The 18951-nt window shown below is 45.1% G+C and overlaps 1 protein-coding gene across 1 annotated transcript in view; it reads right to left on the bottom strand.

Annotated features, from left to right (window-relative positions):
- The window catches only part of MUSK (muscle associated receptor tyrosine kinase), a 743472-nt gene that overhangs the window by 72209 nt on the left and 652312 nt on the right, over positions 1–18951 (bottom strand). The window contains exon 13 of the mRNA XM_085641353.1: positions 18481–18640. Within this exon, the coding sequence (XP_085497479.1) occupies positions 18481–18640 (160 nt within the window). The remainder of the gene's footprint in view (positions 1–18480; positions 18641–18951) is intronic.

The raw sequence follows: 18951 nt of genomic DNA, 5'->3' as shown, positions 1-18951 counted from the left end.
CTCACAGGACACTCCCGGCTGGGCTGCACACTCTTGCTTCCTGGACACTTCCTGGGTGCTGCAGATTGCCCAACACTGCAACTGACTGAGAGGGAGGTTAGTCCCTCACTGCCTGGTGGTACTACTTGCGGACTGCAGGGGACACAAACTGTTCCCTCCCCCCGGCTCTCTTACCCCACCTCAGGATTTCTTCCTGTGACTGTGCCTGGTCCTAGCCTGCTCCCCCCGTGCTGGGCCCCCTAGATGCATGTCCTACACCTGCATAGCTGAGTGACTTGGGGCCTGAGGTGATTCACACACCACAAAATTGTTATATGGACAATTGCTCTTCAGTCTGAAGTACGCCATGGGTAAGGATGGACTGCAGGGGGGGCACAGCAGACAAAGACTGATCAGTACACAGAGCAGGAGGGGACACTGCAGACAGATCCTCCACGTGAGTCCCCCCCTAGAGAGTGAGAGAACGCATACAGACCGCACTGGGGCTCAAATACTTGCAGCTATAGAGGCCTCCAGTGCAGCTGTGTAGGCCAAAATAGACGCAATATCTCTCGATATTTTGACTCCTGCGAGTTGACTTCTGCACTGTGGCAGAAAGGTTCCTCACTAAAGCGCAAAACATGTCTGAATTGCAGGGTTGGTTTCTACTTTGAAAGTGGCCCTTGCTTCTTTGTCTGCCAAATCGAGTGGCTCTGGAGCACAGAGTGGAGGATGCAGAGGGCCATTCCCAAAGATGTAATCTTCGATTGGCTGGGTTTCCGGAGGGAGCGGAGGGTAAGATTCCTGGACTTTTTCTTGAAAATGTGATTCAAACTGCTCTCCCCGCGGCTGAACTGTCCTGCATTTTTGTGATTGAACGTGATCATCATGCCCTTATGTTGGTGCTCCCAGTGGGAGCAACGCCTCACATGCTTATTGCAAAGATCCTAAATTACAAAGAACGTGACTGTATCCTCAAAGGAGTAAGTTGAGATGGTGATGCCACCTTTGATAATTATACCATCCGTATTTTCCCAGATTACACGTGTATGGTGCAACAACAGAGAGTGTTCTATGGGGGATTAAAACAGAAATTGAGGGCAATGGACCTGCAGTATATGCTCTTTGATCCCACCAAACTGAAGGTCATCCATGGAGATCGTACTAATTTTTTCACTACCCCGGAGGCTGCCTGGGATTGGCTGCAGGTGTGAAGCAACAAGCAGACCCTAGCTTCACGGGGGACAGATGGGCAGCCCTCTGGTGTGAGGAGATCGCAGAGGGAGAGCAGACGGGGTCGGCGGAGCAGATGTGCCTCCTGTTCATCCCAGCGAGTTGTGGTGCGCCATGATGGTTCCTTGGACTTGGAGTAGCCAGACTCAGACAGCAAAGGAAGACAATCACTTCAAGTGGACCCATGGCTGCTGCAGGCTGAATGTGAGGCGGCAAAAGCACTAGTGGAAGAAGTCACTGCCTCCAACTCTGACCTAGTATGGGGGCTATTGTGGAAGAAATCCCCCAAACTGCAGACTCCTGAATGGCTGAAGGAACAGTGGGTTGCATGTGTTTGCTGTTGATTGTTGATTGTTGGCAGGGGGGGTCAATACGCCTGACTGCTCTGGTGGAGAGTTGTGGCGACTGGAATATAAGGGTGTGTTTGTGGCTAGGACTCAGGGCCATGCGTTGTATGAATGAGATGGGCATTGTTATGATATGGGCGGGCGAATTGTGTGTCTTTTGTTTTGGTCTCTCTCTCCCACTACATCTTTTCATGGTTTCTTCTATTTTATCATCTCCATCGTTTTGACCCTTTCTTTCTCCTTTCTTCATTCTCTCTATGAGCAATTCTGAGACTAAGGGGTTGGCTGTGTGCTAGAGTATGTCTAGTATATGAGGAAGTGTGTTTTTCGCGTGAGTGGAGTGGCTAGGGTTAGGAAGGTTTGACTGGGGCTTGCGGCAGAGTGACTGCTTCTGGTGCATCTCCTGAGCCTGGCACTGCAACTTTTGTGATTGGGAGTGGGGCACCAGTACAGACCGTGGTCTACTGGTTGTTTGGGTGGGACAGCTGCTGTTTGTCAGTTGATTTGGATATTGAATATTTTTTATCTTCTGCCATTGTTGTGTGTGTGATGGGTCAGTAGACAACTACTGATTGGAGTTTGGTTCTAGGGTGGGTTTTGAGGGATTCGATGATGATTGGGGAGGTATGACTTGTGTTACTGTTGTGTTTACCAGGTGAGTAGGGGGTTTCGTTCATTGTTATTGTGGTTTTTGGTGGGCGATTGGTGGACAGAGCAGGGGTGGCCCACAGAGCACTGAGATGGGCCAATTTACATTTATAATTCATTTCTTTTGTGAAACACTATAGAGTGCAGACTTATCTCCGTGGACATGGGGCGCATGTGACACACACCCATCGGACCCCAAAATTCAAAACCTGCATAACAAATGGAGGGGTGAGATGTTTTCAGCCACTTATTCCACCTATGCCCGGGGAGTGGTAGTCTGGGTGGCCCACAGGTTCCGTTCCGGGTCTGCAGCTACACAGAGGACATAGAAGGAAGATATTTCTTGGTGCATAGATCACTGGACGGGGTGGAGATATGTTTGCTGAATGTCTATGCCCTGAATGTGGATGATGGTGGGTTCTATTTGAAACTACTGCTTCCGTATGTTGTAGTGCATATATTATGGGCAGGGGACTTTAACTGCGTACTTGATGGAACTCTGGATTGGCACTCTCCGAAGTTACACACTAAACCCAACATAACAGCTGCTCTGTGGAAGATGATGGATTGTCTGTGCTGCATTGATATTTGGCATGAGACACACCCTGGAGTACAGGGATATACACACACTCTTTCTAGTAGGATTGATCAATTCTTGATCCCGAGTGAGGCTGCAGCAGCCTCTGTGCAGGCACGCACGTTGGGATGCTTCCTATCAGACAACACTCCAGTGTTGATGGAATGGAGTGGTAGGAGGTAGCAGGCTGATAGTCCCTTTGTAGTGACACCTTGTTTCAGGAGACGCTTTGAAGGGCATTTGGCGGATATTTTGATACTAATCGGTAATTCAATATTAGTAGGGGATTGGAGTGGGATGTACTGAAGGTGGTGACACAAGGGGAATGCCTGTCTAGAGTTGGGGGTACAAGGAGACGTTTCCAGGGGGAGCTTACTGAGGATGAAGACATGTTGGCCGGACTGCAACTTGAGGGACAAATGATGGAACCACGCGGTGAGGCACTACTGCAGGCCCAGCATCAAGTAGGGAATATATGGGATAGACTTGACTGCCTGACTAGATGTGAATATCGCCAGTTACTGCATCAGGAGGGCATCAAGTCAGGGAGACTATTGGCGTGGCTATGGATTATACTGACACTCAAACACCCTGATGGGCCTGAGGCCACCACACAGTTTGGTGTTTACTCTCTGCTGTAGGGCCACCTGGCAGCAGTTGACAAGGAGGGGCCGTGTTTTGACCCGACCGAGATCGGGAGGTTTTTAGAAACCCTGCCGCTCCCCCATCTTATGGAGACACAAACAGGCAAACTTGGTGGGGCACTGCGACTCGAAGAGCTGTAGGAAGCAATACAGAACATGGCACGTGGTAAAAATCCAAGACCAGATGGTTTTTCAGTGGAGTTCTTCCCGGCGTTTGCTGACCTCCTGCTTCCCCGTTTACTATAGACTTTACAGGAGGCTAATGAGTGGGAGTTCTGCCGCCATCTCTGTGGGAATCGCAGATTTTTATGCTCCCTAAGCCGGGTAAAGACCCACTTGACCGTAGCTCCCATCAGCCTTTATCTATGCTGTGGGAGGATGCCAAATTACTGGGCAAGGTATTAGCAACATGCCTGGGTAAGGTAGTAATGCATTTTGCCCATGTGGACCAATGTGGGTTCATGCGGGTTGTGGAACACATTTGAATCTAGGATGACTCATGTGCTGCATTCAGTGGCAGATGTTGGCGTGTAGGCGGCGGTGGTCTCTTTGGACATCAAAAATGCATTTGATACCCTGCAATTGGATTACCTGTGGAAGTTCTTGGGGAGAATGTGTCTGGGCCAGAAGATTATATCCTGGGTCTGTCTCGTTTTTTGTCAACTGATGGCCCGTGTTCGTAATGGCGGCCTGATTTCTGAAGGCCTTTCTATTGAGAGGGGCACGAGGCAAGGCTGTCCCTTGTCCCCACTCCTCTTTACCCTGGCAATGGAGTCACTAGCGATCCAGCTGCGACGAGATATGGTCTGGTGGGGTATTACTGTGGATGGTAGCACCCATGTAATTTCCTTGTACGAGGATTAAGCACTGCTGTACGTTTGTCACCCAGAGAGTGTGGTCCCTGCACTCTTGGATGTCTTCGTCCCATTCGGAGTGGTTTTGGGGCTATACGTTAATCACCAGAAGTCAGTTATGTTCCCGCTGGCAGCTCTGGTTGTGGGGCGACGCTGGGGCCTCGCTGGGGTGTGTTTTCAGTAGGAACACAACCTTTTTCGCTATTTGGATACACATGTGGTCCACGCTGCCGATGCTCAGTATGCTTTGAATATGGGAGTAGTCATCACGGGTCTGGAGGCGTCTATAAAGTTCTGGAACCGCCTGCCCCTCCCAGTCATGGGGTGAGTGGCCTTGGCCAGGATGGTTATGCTTTCCTATTGCCTCTATGCTCCCCAGAATTCCTTTTGTTTTATCCCAAAGTCTGCCTTTGCCACCATAAATAGTCTCCTGATCTCATTGGTTATGGCCAGGAAGGGCAGGCGGGTGAACTGGAAGTGCTGAAACTGGATATGGACTCAGAGGGCTTATGTCTCCTGGACCTTTGTCTCTACTATCTTGCGGGGTTGCTGCAATATGTGGCGCAGTGATGTGCTAAGGGTCTAAATGCGGAGAAAGCTTTATTGGCAGACTGGTGCGCTGGGGTGGAGCTTCTGTGATACCTCATGATGGGCTTCCAGAATTCTCCGGATTGCCTGTTTGTGGTTCATCAGGTCGGGTGGGCCTGGGAACGTGCGATTGTCCTGCGCAGGGCCCCATATGATTGGCTGCTCCCCCTCCGTTGGATCCAGGGCTTCCATCAAATACAGACTGTGATGGACCTCGCAAGGTGCCATGAGGGTGGATGCATATTGGCTGGGGACCTGTACCTCAATGGGACCTTCCTTTCCTTTGATGACACGAAGGAGTGTTTTCGAGTGCCAGATGGTCACTTTTTGCAGTACCAAAAATATCACGCACAGTTCGCAAGATATGGACAACGCTTCCAGACTAACCGGGGGACATGCATACCTTGACTTTATTGCTCGACCCAGGCTCCTCTAGGGGACTGATCTCCCGCATATATAAGGCCTTGAAGGCGGATCTTAGGGTTAATGTGTCAAAAATCCACGATAAATGATGACTGACCTGCCACAGCCACTCATGGAGGACGAGTGGAGACGAGCATTTGCACAGGTACGGGAGGTTACTAGTAACGTAAGCTTTAAACTCAAGCTGTTTTTTTATTTGCATTGCACGTATCTGATGCCCCAGAGGTTGTCAAGGTTTATGCAACGTGCCCCCAGTGCGATGAGGGGCCTGCTGCGTTCCAACATATGACCTGAGATTGTGCCCGGCTTCAGATATATTGGGCAGAGGTACAGCGTGTGCTGCGGGAGGTCATGAGTGTAAGTGTTGAGGCATCGATTAAGGTTGTCTCCTGGTACTACACCCAATCCCCAAGTTTGCCCTCCAGGGACTTGTGCTGGCTAAGCACACCATTCCCACACACTGCACACATTCTCCACCCCATGGCTGAATAAATGAACGGCTGACCTGAGTGGGGCATGGCAAAGGAGCACCATCTGTGCACGATTCACACTGATGAGAATGCAGAGCGTGATCTGGAGGCCTGGGGGGACATGTTGGAGAGCCTGCTGTTGGATGGGAGGTCGGATGAGGCGGCTATGGCTTCTCCGTGGATGGCGGACCTTGTTACCCCCGCGTTGACACCGGAGGATGGCCCCTTGACTGGCCGACTGAGTCGATATGCAGTTTGTGACTATGCAGTGTATGTGGGGAGGAGTGACCAGAGGCTGCACAGATTGTGGGACAGGCTGTGGACTGGAGTGTGAGCCTGGGTGGACATGGGTGGGTTGGTACTCTCTGGCCACCTTGCTATCACTGTGGAATAGATAGATCGTATACTTATTTTAACATATCGAGCCTCTTAAAATCACTACCCCATGCCTGCATTTCGATTGAGCCCCTGCCCAAGTGAGATGGTGAACTGCCCCAGAAACCAGGGGGGGGCTGCTCAGGTGTATTGTTGGCTCCTGCCCCCTGTTCAAGGATTCTTTGGGGAATACTGCCCAACTGCCTGTCAGTGCCAAGTTTGTTGTTTACTGTTATGTTTTTTCCATGCATAACTCATTCCTATGGGAGTTTTCCTGTGTGTTACATATGAAGTTGGGTGCCTTGCAATGTCGCTCTAGGGCCGAGAGCAGGGGCAAACATTAAGGCTGCTGTGATAACCTGCGCTAACAACCTGAAATGCAAGGCAACATGTGAATTGTTTTTTCTATTGCTCCGTTACCTTGCGGGAAAACATGTAATGTGATACTTGTGCAATTCTGAATAAAAGACAAGTTTAAAAAAAAACATTGTCAGGTAATGCTGGTGGGTGTCACATGCTAAAGTTGTACAACATGTACAATCCAATAAAAATATATATTTTTTAAATGTAACTTTCAATAGTGAAGAGACAAAGATTTGAAGTTTGGACTCACTGAGCTTAGAATTTAAAAATACATATTTTAGTGGTTATTTTTCAAATTGTGTTTGAAAATATCACCTTTAGAAAGTGGGCATTTTCTTGTTGAACTATCCGATGCCTCTGCCTGCCGGTGGAATCAACATATTGCATAGACTGAGAAGGGCCTGTCTGTGCATTCACTCTAGACAGTCACACAAAGGGTGTACCCTGCATATCTTGTTGGCCCATCACCAGGCTGATGGGTCTTCTTGAGCTAGAGTGGTGGGAGGAGTTGTCATTGATACCTGAATAGGGCTGATCTCACAATGCAGTCTTCACCCCCTTGGAGTGCGTCTGGAGCCAAGACCAGGCAGGGCAAGAACTTATGCTCTGCAAAGACAATCTTTTGAAGAATACCTTCTTCAAAGACAACAAGCATTGGCATAGCCAACAGGTCTCGCCTTTGGGACCTTATAAGTGTTTAGCCACGCAACAGTTGGTGTTGTTGCACCAAGGATATTGTGCTGCATAACTAAATACTTATAAGGCCCCAAATGCGAGACCTATTGGCTATCCCAATGCTTGTTATTTATGTTTGTTCCTGCGCACTCTCTTCTCCTTTCCCTTCTGCTCATCAGCAGGGCTTCACGGATGCCCTTCTGTCTGCCTGTTTGTATGTGGCTTTCCCCTCCCTCCTCTCGCTCTGAGCCCTCCCGCACCCTCCAAGCACACACACAGCTGTCGGTTTCTCACGGCAGAGAGACCTTGCACTGTGAATCCTCCACTTCTGCTCTCTATCCCCAGTTAACCTGCGCGCTCTGCAAGGGTGCTCCTAAAGCATAATAGAGACTCACATGCAACCTGTGCCCCGACTCATGCCAAGCGCACTGCTGGATGCCCACCACGGTCCTGGAGAAAGTAGTGGCTCTAAGTTTCTGCAGGACAAACACCCCTTCGGGGAAGCCCCTGGTAGGCAACACAATGTATTGCTTTCCATGTTCATTTACTGCAGCTGAAGTGCCTGCTAAATTAAACAAGCAGGTTTTAGGCTTCCATTTTTATATCCAGCAAAGCTGAGATCTGCATGTTGTAAAAACACACATCTTTTCTCGGGTAAATGCTGCCCATGATTATTTGGAACACCAGGAAGCACCTACTGACAACACGTGACACCACTTTGAGCCCCTTTATCATAGAGATGGTTTACTAAGTGTTCAAGATGGTTAGCTTGACAGGTACACCCTTAAAAGGTAGTTGGGAGGCTTAAAGTGTATAATGTTGTTCATGGTGACTTTGTATTTTCAACGTCTTTGAGACTGCAATTCTAAAAGCATGTGTGTTTATTGTTACAGAATATATATCTCCCTTCTCCCCACCATCCCCTTTGTTTCTTGAGATGTGTGTATTTCTTTCTCGGAGGTTCTATTGCAATGCAATGCGTGTGGAAGAATTGCCTTAAGCAGTGTGGATTGGGCAATGGTGTTCAGTGAACTTTCTTTAAAGATTATTTAATATTAAACATTATTACAGTAAGTGGTACAAAGTTCCAAAGTTAAAGCACATAAACAGAGAATATCTGTTCTTATGCCTGGACATTGGCACAGAAAACGCGAGGTGGACCACTGAACACAGCCTATCCGGACAGATCTGTCCCAAACACAGAAGTGCCTTATCAGTCGCACACTTAAAAGTCAAACACCACAATTTAAACTTGATCTGCTTCCCAAGTGAAAACCCGTGCAGACTTTACATTAAAGGACCAGCAGAAACCGGCTTTGTTTTTCTGAAACCAATACAACCCGCAGTAATATGAATTTTTAATAAGTTACATAGGCAAAGGAGAAGACGTTAGTTTTCAATCTATTCGGCTTACAGCTCACCCACTGTCATTATTTAGCTGCCAAAAGCAGATTCTCAGATACTGCCCCAAGGCTCTCCCACACACCACCAGTATACAAGTTTAGCTACATGAGTAGTAGCCACTGCAATAGACGGAGGGCCGACATAAGTAATCAATCAACGAAATATTTAAAATAGTACACTGCTCTTAATGGCGACTGTATACAAATATAAATAGGGGTGACTTTACATAGGATTACAAATCACACACATGAAGTGCAAAAATTGGGTGAAGACAGCAAGCAGAAATGATTCTTACATAATTTCCTTAAGGGGAGGGGGGGCAGGCTTGAACCGCACCTGGTATCCAGCATAGGGCTGTACCTAAACAGCAGAATAGCATTCAAGAGGGCCTGACGCCTTATGTTGAAAAATGGCCATTTACAAAACGAGATATATTAAAAAAAAAAAAAAAGTCTCAGAGCATGATATAGACTTTAAAAAAATGTACGGTAAATAACTAGTGCACATTTAATTTTGAAACGATCGACAGAGGGTGACTTAAAATAATGAAAATACTCTAATATTTTTCAATGCAAATAAACCAATCACTGTAATTAAAAATGTAGCACTTTCTCAATAATAAACGTTGCCTACACCCTGCTCCTTGCTGAGTCAGATACTAAAGTGACACCCTATTCAGCCAGTCTACATAGATGTTTAGGAAATGAACTGAACAACAATACTGCAAGTAAAATACATTTAAAAAAATGAAACGTCCATTTCCGTAACTTTTGATATTTTTCTACATTAACTGACAAAGAAGAGAATACATGCAACACCCACCTCCAAATAAGATTAGGGTTTGTTTCTTATTTTGCACTGTTTTTTTCCAACAAAGAATTAACAGTGGAGTGCTTTCTAACTATAAATAAATGTTCTTATTTATTCTGTGTTTTATGGACGGACCGACCGGCTCCGAGCTGCAACCAACATAAAGCTCTAAAAGAAAAATGGATTGTTAATGAAACCCTTTGAAGCAGACGAGGGGGTGGTGGAGGGGCAGAGCGAGGGCTTGGGAGAGCGCTGTGCTTTATGAGCCCTGACGGCCAGATGGCTGCTGCGCGCGTGCATGTGCTCATGAACGCAAGCTTCATGCTAGGAAAAGCCTCTGGTGGCACTTTTAAAAGCCACTTACAAAATGTCTCGAAGAGACAGACTGGGCTGTCTCAGGCGAGACCTAAAAAGGGGTATAGGTATTGGACCTAAAACCCGAGACTTTTAGAAAACTTCTGGACTGAGGACTCTGCCAAGAAGAAGAGCTGAAGAGCTGTCAGGAGGAGTACTGCCCCTCTGCTGTGTGCTGATTTGCTGGGTTGGCCTGCAGTTGCTGCTTCTGTATTTGGGCAGTGAAGACAACACAGCCCGATGCTGGCCCCATATATCAATCAGAATGTCATCACCGAGGCCGCTGCCAACACTTGAATCAAGGGCACAGCTCGTGGAGCACACAAAGCACCACCCCATTGCCTGTCAACGCCAGAACCTCCCTAGCACCATCGCAGGGCCGAAAACCAAACCGACGTGGGTGACATCCTCAACTAGACACCACACCATTGTACGGAACACGCCTCGCAGCTGATGGCACCTCACCTCCCCTGCACTCAGGACTCAACACCTCGCCTCCTCTGCAAGGACTCTACACCTCACCTCCCCTGTAAGGACTCAACGCCGTTGTTTTTGCAGAGTGGGGGGACTCCAGGTCCCAGGACTTTTTGCGCCAGGAGGCGCTGGCAGCTGATCTGTGCAGGACCATCAAGCAGGATAAAGCGCTGCCCTCACACCTGCAGTGCGGAATGCCATAGTTGTTACTGTGTTGGGGGACTCAAGGTCCCAGGACTCTTTGCACCAGGAGGCGCTGCCAGCTGATCTAGGCAAGACCATCAAGTGCTATAAATTGCCGTCCTCACTCCAGCAGCGTGAGACGCAGTAGTTGTTGCTGTGTAGGGGATTGCAGGTCCCAGGATTCTTTGTGCCTGGAGGCGCTGCCAGCTGACCTGGGCAGGACAATCAAGCACTATACAGCGATGGCCTCACTACCGCAGCACAAGATGCTGTAGTTGCTGCGTGAGGGGACTCCAGGTCACAGGACTCTTTGCGCCAGGAGGTGCTGCCTGCTGATCTGGGCAGGTACATTAAGCTCTATAAAGCACCACCCTCACTCCTGCAGTACGGGACGGCGAAGTTGTTGCTGCGTAGTGGGACCCAAGGTCCCAGGATTCTTTGTGCCAGGAGGCGCTGGCAGCTGAAATGAGCAGGACCCTCAAGCGTCGCTCTCACTCCCACAGTGCAGGGCATGTGTGAGCTGTACCTGGTCAAACCCAGGGCCAAGGGTGGGCCCATCCTGCGTCCGTCAGCGATAAGAGCAACGCAGGGCCACCCCCTTGGCTCTGCGCCAAATCATTGGAAATATTCACAAACATAAGTAGGTGAATAGTTTCATATTTTTAAGCAAAGACAGACCCCTAATGTAGATTTACAACTAAACTCGAGGAGTGTTGCATCTGGTACAAGTAGAGTCCTGACTGAGAGTAAGGAAATCACAGCACGACATAGACAGTATGAGATCCAGTGACTGATTTGCCATCTATCATTTAATTAGTATTTCCTTTGCTTGTAGTCCTACCCTTGATTGTATCATATATCTTACATTTGGTGAGCAATTGTGACTCTGGGGAGATGTAAATTGCAGGAAGTGTCAATTAGAAGATCAAATATTACACGGGATAAGATAAATCCAACTAGGGTTCACAGTAAGGAGAAATAGTGAACATTCAACATTTTAGGAATGGATAAAAGGAAGGCCACTGAGGCTGTGGTAGGGAAGGGAAAGATAGCAAAAACAAAGACAAGCGCAGCGGAGTACTGTACCCTAGCCGCAATTGACTATTTAATTGCAGAGTTAGAACTTGAACAGAAGAAACCGGCTAGTGCAGGCACTAAAAAATAAAAGCTTTCTGCAAGAAGCAGGAGAGTGCACGTTGCACAGAACCCTTAGTACATCCTCCCCCCTCGCGATGAAGGGCCACTTGATTCATTGCTTTCTCCTTCTAGTCAAAATGGTACAAAAGAAACCCTTAAGGTTATCTCTCCCAGTGTTTTTTACTTGAATGCCATTGAAAATGGGGGTGGGGACATAATTTCAATAGGCTGTTCAAACAGATATGAACCACTATCACCTTGGAATGGTCAGAAATTATAGAAAATAACATCACTGTGCAAAATTATAAGGACCATAAAAGCAGTTATGAACAAAAGGCAATCTAAACTTCAATTGAAGATAGTCTTTCAGTTAATTCCAAGAATTCCAATAAATTGACAACCGAGCTCCACTCGAGACTAGATGCTCTGACTAATGAGGTTATAGCTCTGAAAAAATGAATTGGTGAACTGGTAGCTCAAAATAGTAGCATGGCGATTGGAACTGAGGGAGTTACTACTACGCACACCATTGGGAATAGTAGAATAGGCTAAGCCAGCAATATACAGGATCAGTGGCCACAAATACTACTCCAACCCCTTACCCAGTGAGTGTTAGCTAGTCAATTAACTACTAACATAATATACTCAGATAACCCAATCGCAAATACACGGTAAAAAAATAATGTGCAGAATGTAGGACCTAGTTCTATAAGAGGTTACAAGAAGGTGGGGGGGGGGTCAGATCTGGTAAGGGGCTCTGGTAGTTTTGGGGAAAGTGTGAATCTGACCTTTAACTAACCTCTATTATCGTGTAGACACTGATAGAAGCTCGAACTACAGACCAGTAATTGGAGGGCCGCTAAGATCTCAACCGTATGCAGATAATAAATATTCCTCTACTCAGCATCTAGGTACACATAACAAGAGACATAGAAGTGGAGCCTACAAGGTATTCATGACTAATGCTACAAAGTTGAAACAGGGTGGTTGGGAGGATGAGGATTCTTTGAAGAACAAGGTAATACATTGGATTAGACATTGCTGCCAAAGTTTATTCATAGTAAGATCTGATATAGTTGAGGCCAAATGGCTTCAGAGCACTGGTTGGAATTTAGATGACATACAGTTAGTATTTAGGTCAATGCTCATTGCTGATGGCCTGATAGCTCTTGACTTACTTATTCATCCATAGCCTAGGATATAATTTAAGTTGAATATGGCTAATACTGAGAAGAATTATTCCCAGAGGAAATGGATGGAGCCAGGCAATTACCCTCATATCCCCAGGTCGTTGACAATTTGGAATCTGTTGAGTGACTGAAAAGATGGGCTACCAATAGAGCCAACAGTGATCCCATATTGAATCTTTGTGGGGTTGCTATTGATTCTTCAACGACGGGCCAAATGGAGAACCAGGAAGCCCTGGTAGAGAGTAAAGTAATTATTAGCCCAATTAGCAATAGAAACATATATGCCAAGTGTAGACCTGATATGAATCTTGAGATATGAGCACCAAATATCTTGATGATTTCTTGGAATATTGTGGAGCTGAAGCAAAAACTGATAGACCCAGACTGGCAGCAATATATGGGGAAATTTGATCTCAATTTGCTCCAAGAGACTTGGCTGACTGGGTCTCCACATAAGTTAGGATATAGGACGTTTAGTGTTGGCGCAATCCCCTCCAAAAGAGGGAGGCCCTCTGGTGGATTGGCTGTATGGGTAAAAATCAATCTAAATGTAACTATAGACGTTATGAATATACACTCGCCAGAAATTTTAGGGTGGATTTATATGTTTTTAATGTTTACATTTGGCCAAGATTGTCCACTGTGGAGTTTGCAGTGATTAACGTATTAGATAGAGTCCTTGATTCTGTGAGACCGGAGGGAGTTGATTTCATTGGTGGTGATTTTAATTGTAGATTTGATCCTGTAGCGGGACTGGAATCAATACTAGAGGAAGAAGATTTAGCGAGAGGTATTGCGACTCTAGATACAGATTCCTCTGTTCTCTGCACAGTAGCGGTTATGCAATTAGCCCACTATACCATAGAACGAAGGCTCAGACCTGTAATGGCCGGTTCCCTTTGGAAAGTCCATGTGCCTACACTTTCAAAAGAGGTATTGTCAAGTCTAAAATAGACTATATCTTGGTGAGTGCTGCATATTGGGGTTATCTGAATGACTTTAGAGTGGACACTAGGGAAGAAAGTGATAATTTTCCTTTGTGTTTAACTGTGACAGGGAGGTTGATTGAAGCTTGAGTTGTTGACATCATGAATAATCCTTCCCAACTGATGATGAGTAATAATCGTAGGACAGATAAATGGTTCCATATAGTCAATAAAGTTGATTCCCTGACTGGCATTTATAATGTGTTTTTCGATGCTCGTAGCCCCTTTAGGGATGTATGCCCACCTGATATACTGAAAGTGCAAATTCAGCACCGTCTGGTCGAGAACATGAACGTTTTTCTGACTAAACCTAAAAAAATAGGTCTAAATTTAGGAGCATTTTGCAGTTTATCTAATTCTCCCTCTTATAACAAAGAGTGTTCGCTAGCCAAGAGAAGATTACTAGTGTCACTTAAGTCCAAAAAAGTGGAACAAATAAGGCTTCTTAGGGCAGAATATAAAAAAGTGCTAAATATGGTGTCAAAGATTTGGGATGAGGGGAACTGGAATGACCTTATTATTGCGGCTAGAGCTAAAGACCAGGCTACATTTTGGAGAATATCAGGGTATGGTTGCAAATAAGGTAGTACTGATACAGATAACTACCTGGATACAGGTACTTGGAGTAGACATTTTTCTAAGCTGTACTCTGGGGTCCCAGAGCCTAACTCAAATTCTATTGGACTCTTCCAGGCCCCTTCTCTTTAAACAACAGCATCTATTCTTCACTTTAGTAAAGAAGAGACTAGGGCAGCCATTGACACCATTAAAGCAGGGAAGGTCCCAGGCCCTGATAAAATACCAGGGGACCTTTTGAAGCACGACCAAGAAAAATGGGTGGAATATGTCAATTTGTTAAGTAATGCGGTGGCTTCAGGAGCGCTAATACCAAATTAATGAAATCGTGCCTATCCACAAGAAGGGCAGCAAGCAAGACCCAGCCAATTAAAGGCCTATAAGTCTAATTGATATCCTGCAAAAAGTCTACGCAAAGCAGATGTTAAATAAACTGAGTCATTGGATAGACGATAATGACATTCTCTCACCATGCCAGGCGGAATTTAGATGCAAGATGAGCACGATTGATCAGGTGTTCAGACTTTCATGTATAGCCTGGAAATATGTTAACTTAAAGGATGGACATTTGTAGATAGCTTTCATTTACTTGAAAGCTGCATTTGATTTAGTACCAAGGGAACTCTTATGGGAATCATTACGGCAAGAAGGACTACGTAAAGAGATCCTTATACAGATAAACAGGCTCCATCAAGATAATTACAAAAAAGTGCGTTGGGGACTTGGGGCTGAACTCACAGAGGCCATCCCTATTATGAGGGGGGGGGGTGAGACAGGGGTGCATATTGGCACCCACTCTCTTCTCATTTTGTCAATGATGTTGCCCAGTATCTACAAAATTGCACTCGTGATTCGCAGAAACTAGGAGCGGTCCCCTATACCTGCATGAATGTTTGCAGACAACAAGATTTTATTATCACAGATTTCGAGGGGGTTAGAAAGATTACTTGATAGTTTCAGCAACTACTGCAGATTGAAGGGCCTTGAAATAAACTCTAGTAAGACTAAATACATGACTATTAGACCACACAAAAGTTTCAGGAAAGATATTGTGATTGGCCAAATTCCACTGGAGCATGTATCAAACTTTAGCTTACTTGGAATAACAATTATTCAAACCTTTCATGGAAACCCCATATTAACAAGGACAAAGTAGTTTTGCTTCAAAATTTTACTGCAATTGTCAGAAAACTCCAAGCTACTATGGCTAAGGTGGTCTCTCCACCACTGGAGGTTTATAGATGTAGGGCTCAAACAGCAGCCGTTTATGGGGCGGAATTATGGCGTGTGGAGATTTTGAGTTCCTTTGTTGTAGGAGAAAATAAAATCATACGGACGTTAATATGTCTCGCCCAAAATACACATTTGATTCCATTTTCCTATGATATTGGTATTAAGAGACTGGAACACCAAGCTCTTTTGAGACACTAGGTAACAGAAGAACTAAGCCCCTTTAGACAAGGATTGAGGGAGCTTCTGGAACTAGCTCGCTTTCCCTTTGTTTCGCCACGTGCTGACCTGGTTTCATGAGTTGGGCCTGAGTAGGTACGGGATTGACCCTTTTTTACTGACTGTACATTCTAAGAACGAGTTAAAGGACACCTATTGGGAACTTATAATAAATAAGGTTCATCTTGATTGTAGAATGGAAAGAATTACTTCACAGTTTTTAGGTTTTAAGGTATTGCTACGTTTTGAACCTTACCATGATGAAATACAACTGCAACTAGAAAAACATTTGTCATGAAGTTGCGCTTTGAGACCCTTCAGATTAACTCGATTACAGCTAAATGGTCTCCTGGTCGAACAGTAGAGGAAGAAACTAAATATACTTCATGCCCGTTGGATGGCGAAGAAAATATTGCACAAATGTCATTATTTTGCCAGGTATATGCTGCTGTGAGTAGAAAATGAGTCAAACCATTGTGCCTGGGAACTAGGAAATTTTCAGAGGCCTTAAGTATTTTGAAAACAGACACTACATAGCTGATCATGTTTGGTATCAGCAGATTTCTGTTTGCTGTGAGTCTCATACGAAGGAAGAAAGGACTGAAATTTTAATGCTTTTAGACTAAATCATGTTCTCATTTTACATTAGTTTCTTTTATGTATTTATTTCACTGATGAACTGTAAATAATTGTGATGAATTTGTACTTATGTGTATTATGTTAATGTGCTTTTTATGGTTATTTTAACCAAAATCAAAGCTGCATTGATATATTGCTCGACACCTCGCCTTCCCTGTGGCAGTAAAGACCGACGCAGCCTCGATCCATCGACGCCTCACCTCTGTGATGCCATGCAACGTCTTTTGACTTCATCCTTTTCCAAGGTACTGTTTGGGGGGAGTCGTGTAACTCCGTGGCCGACGTGCGCGCACCTCGCTGTCAGCGCCGTACTGTGGATTTGTGCTTCTGACAACGTTGAAATAGCCTAACCTGAAGCTATTGTCTTCTAAGAGCTATATATTTACTGTCAAACTTTTAAAAGTGATATCTTGAGTATGTATTTTGGATTTTTGTCGTTTTGGTCTTGTTCGGTTTAGGTAAAGATACTTTATTTTTCTAAACTGGTGTCCATTTTCAGTGATTTCACTGTTTTACCGTGTGTGTTATGTACCAATATTTTACACATTGCCTCTGAGATAAGCCTGACTGCTCATGCCAAGCTACCAAGGGGGTGAACAGGGGTTAGCTTGGTGTGCAGCTCCCTTACCTTGACTAGAGGGTAGGGTCCATACTTGGACAGGGTGCAAGCCACTGCATACTAGAGACCCCCCATTTCTAACATTGTCTACAAGCCATAGGTCCTGATCTCAAATTGTGGCTAATCCAACAGAAATTCTTCTGCCAATTGTACTTGGTGGCTCTAAAACTTGCATAATTGGAATGAGAGAGGAGCATACCAGCTAGAGATGTGGCCCAGATCAATCAGGGTAAATGTATCTTTTAGTTTCTATCACAGTAGCAAAATGTCTGTGGAAGAATGTACATTTGATTTGCAGATGACAGTTTCATACATCTATGAGGAGGTTGTTTAATGATGTCTTAGAAGTGGAGAACTTGCATCAAGGGAAATTGGCTTGTAGTGTGAAAGCACTGTTGATCAGCAAGAGAATCATTTAACGAAACTGGAAACATAAAATTAGACTGAATGTTGATCTGTACATTCTGAAAATGGAAATGCGACGTTTCCTGAAGAGATGTTCTGAAATAAAAAAATATTTAGCAGTCTAGCCAGAATTCCCAATGTGGAATCACCATTGACATGGACTGACTAGGCATGATTGGCATGACTGTGAACCCAACCTATTACAGATGTCACCGCTTGGACGTCATATTCTCACTCATCTCAAATTACAGTTTGTGTCTAGGGGGCAGGAATCCAAAGTATTAAAATGATCTGTGAGACGTCTATCATGGACAAACAACAGAAAGCATGCAGCAATTGAAAAGTTGAAAAGTCAGTGACTGACCACAAAATAATACACTTTATAAGATCTTAATAAAAAAGACATTGGAACATAATGGAAAAGTACACTTCTAGTAAATAGGATTGACTGTTGTGGTGAATATACAGCTCAAGCAGACCCCCAGGATACTGTAGGGTATTGCAAAATTTTGCAGCCTCAAAACAAAAATGATTGTGGCCTAAAAAAAGCAAAATTTGTGGTATTTTTGCGACAGGGACTAAACGTGCCTGTCATAAAAATACAATGGCTCAGATGTGGGGCAGCAAACCACCACTGCACAGCATGACAGAAATGGGAAGACATATGCTTGGTGACAGAGAGAGTGCAGATTCAAATGCGCACTCTTTGTCACCACCTTGTTGTCATACTCCCAGGCATCAAATACATGATGCTGGAGGGAGCTGTTATTTAGGGCCCTTCTCTATCTTGCATAGTCAACACCATACAGCAAAGAGCAAAAGAGTACACCTCTCTCCTGCCAAGCCTCATTTTATTGGACCAGCACAGCAGCACATGGTCAATAAAAGTAGGGTTTACAAAAGGATTTCATTAACGATTTTGCTGGGGCTTTTGTGAAAATCGTGGCGTTTTTACAAAAGTCCCATAATCGTGATTTTTTTGCAAATCTTCAAAATCGCAAAAACCTGGAGGGTCTGCGTAATATATGACCTAAGCATTAATGTGTTTCATCTGGGTATTGGTTAAAGAGATACTCACCTGTTCCACAGAGGGGCACATTGCAGTACTCCCATCGCTTATTCGGGTCCATTGTATAGCACCATGGACGCTCACTCTCTCCTCCTGGATTCCGACAGTAGTTTTCAGCATTTGACAACTCTGGAAAGACTTGAGGAGATCTTTTATGCGAATGAGGCACCTAAACATCAATAGTTCATGTTTAGCATTGTACACTTAAACACTGTTCGACCGATTCACAAACTTTTCAGTGCACGTTAGAGGAACCTCAATGTGGTAAACACCCGGGTGCTCACTAAACCATCAGAGGAAGTGTAATGCCAGGTAATGGTCCTTATTTATAATCATGAAGATCATTGGACATTTCCCCCTGCATGGTCGGCTTATTACTTGCACTAATTTCTCAGATCAGTGCATTGTCCAGTGGACTAAATTACTGATTAATGTCAGGAAATTAGACAATCCTGGCTAGTTGGCAAAAAACACCGTGGC

This window comes from Triturus cristatus, chromosome 2_2, assembly GCF_964204655.1.
Source record: "Triturus cristatus chromosome 2_2, aTriCri1.1, whole genome shotgun sequence".
In the NCBI taxonomy this organism is placed as follows: domain Eukaryota; kingdom Metazoa; phylum Chordata; class Amphibia; order Caudata; family Salamandridae; genus Triturus; species Triturus cristatus.
The sequence above is the reverse complement of the archived record's forward strand: the minus strand, read 5'-3'. Positions and strand labels throughout refer to the sequence as shown.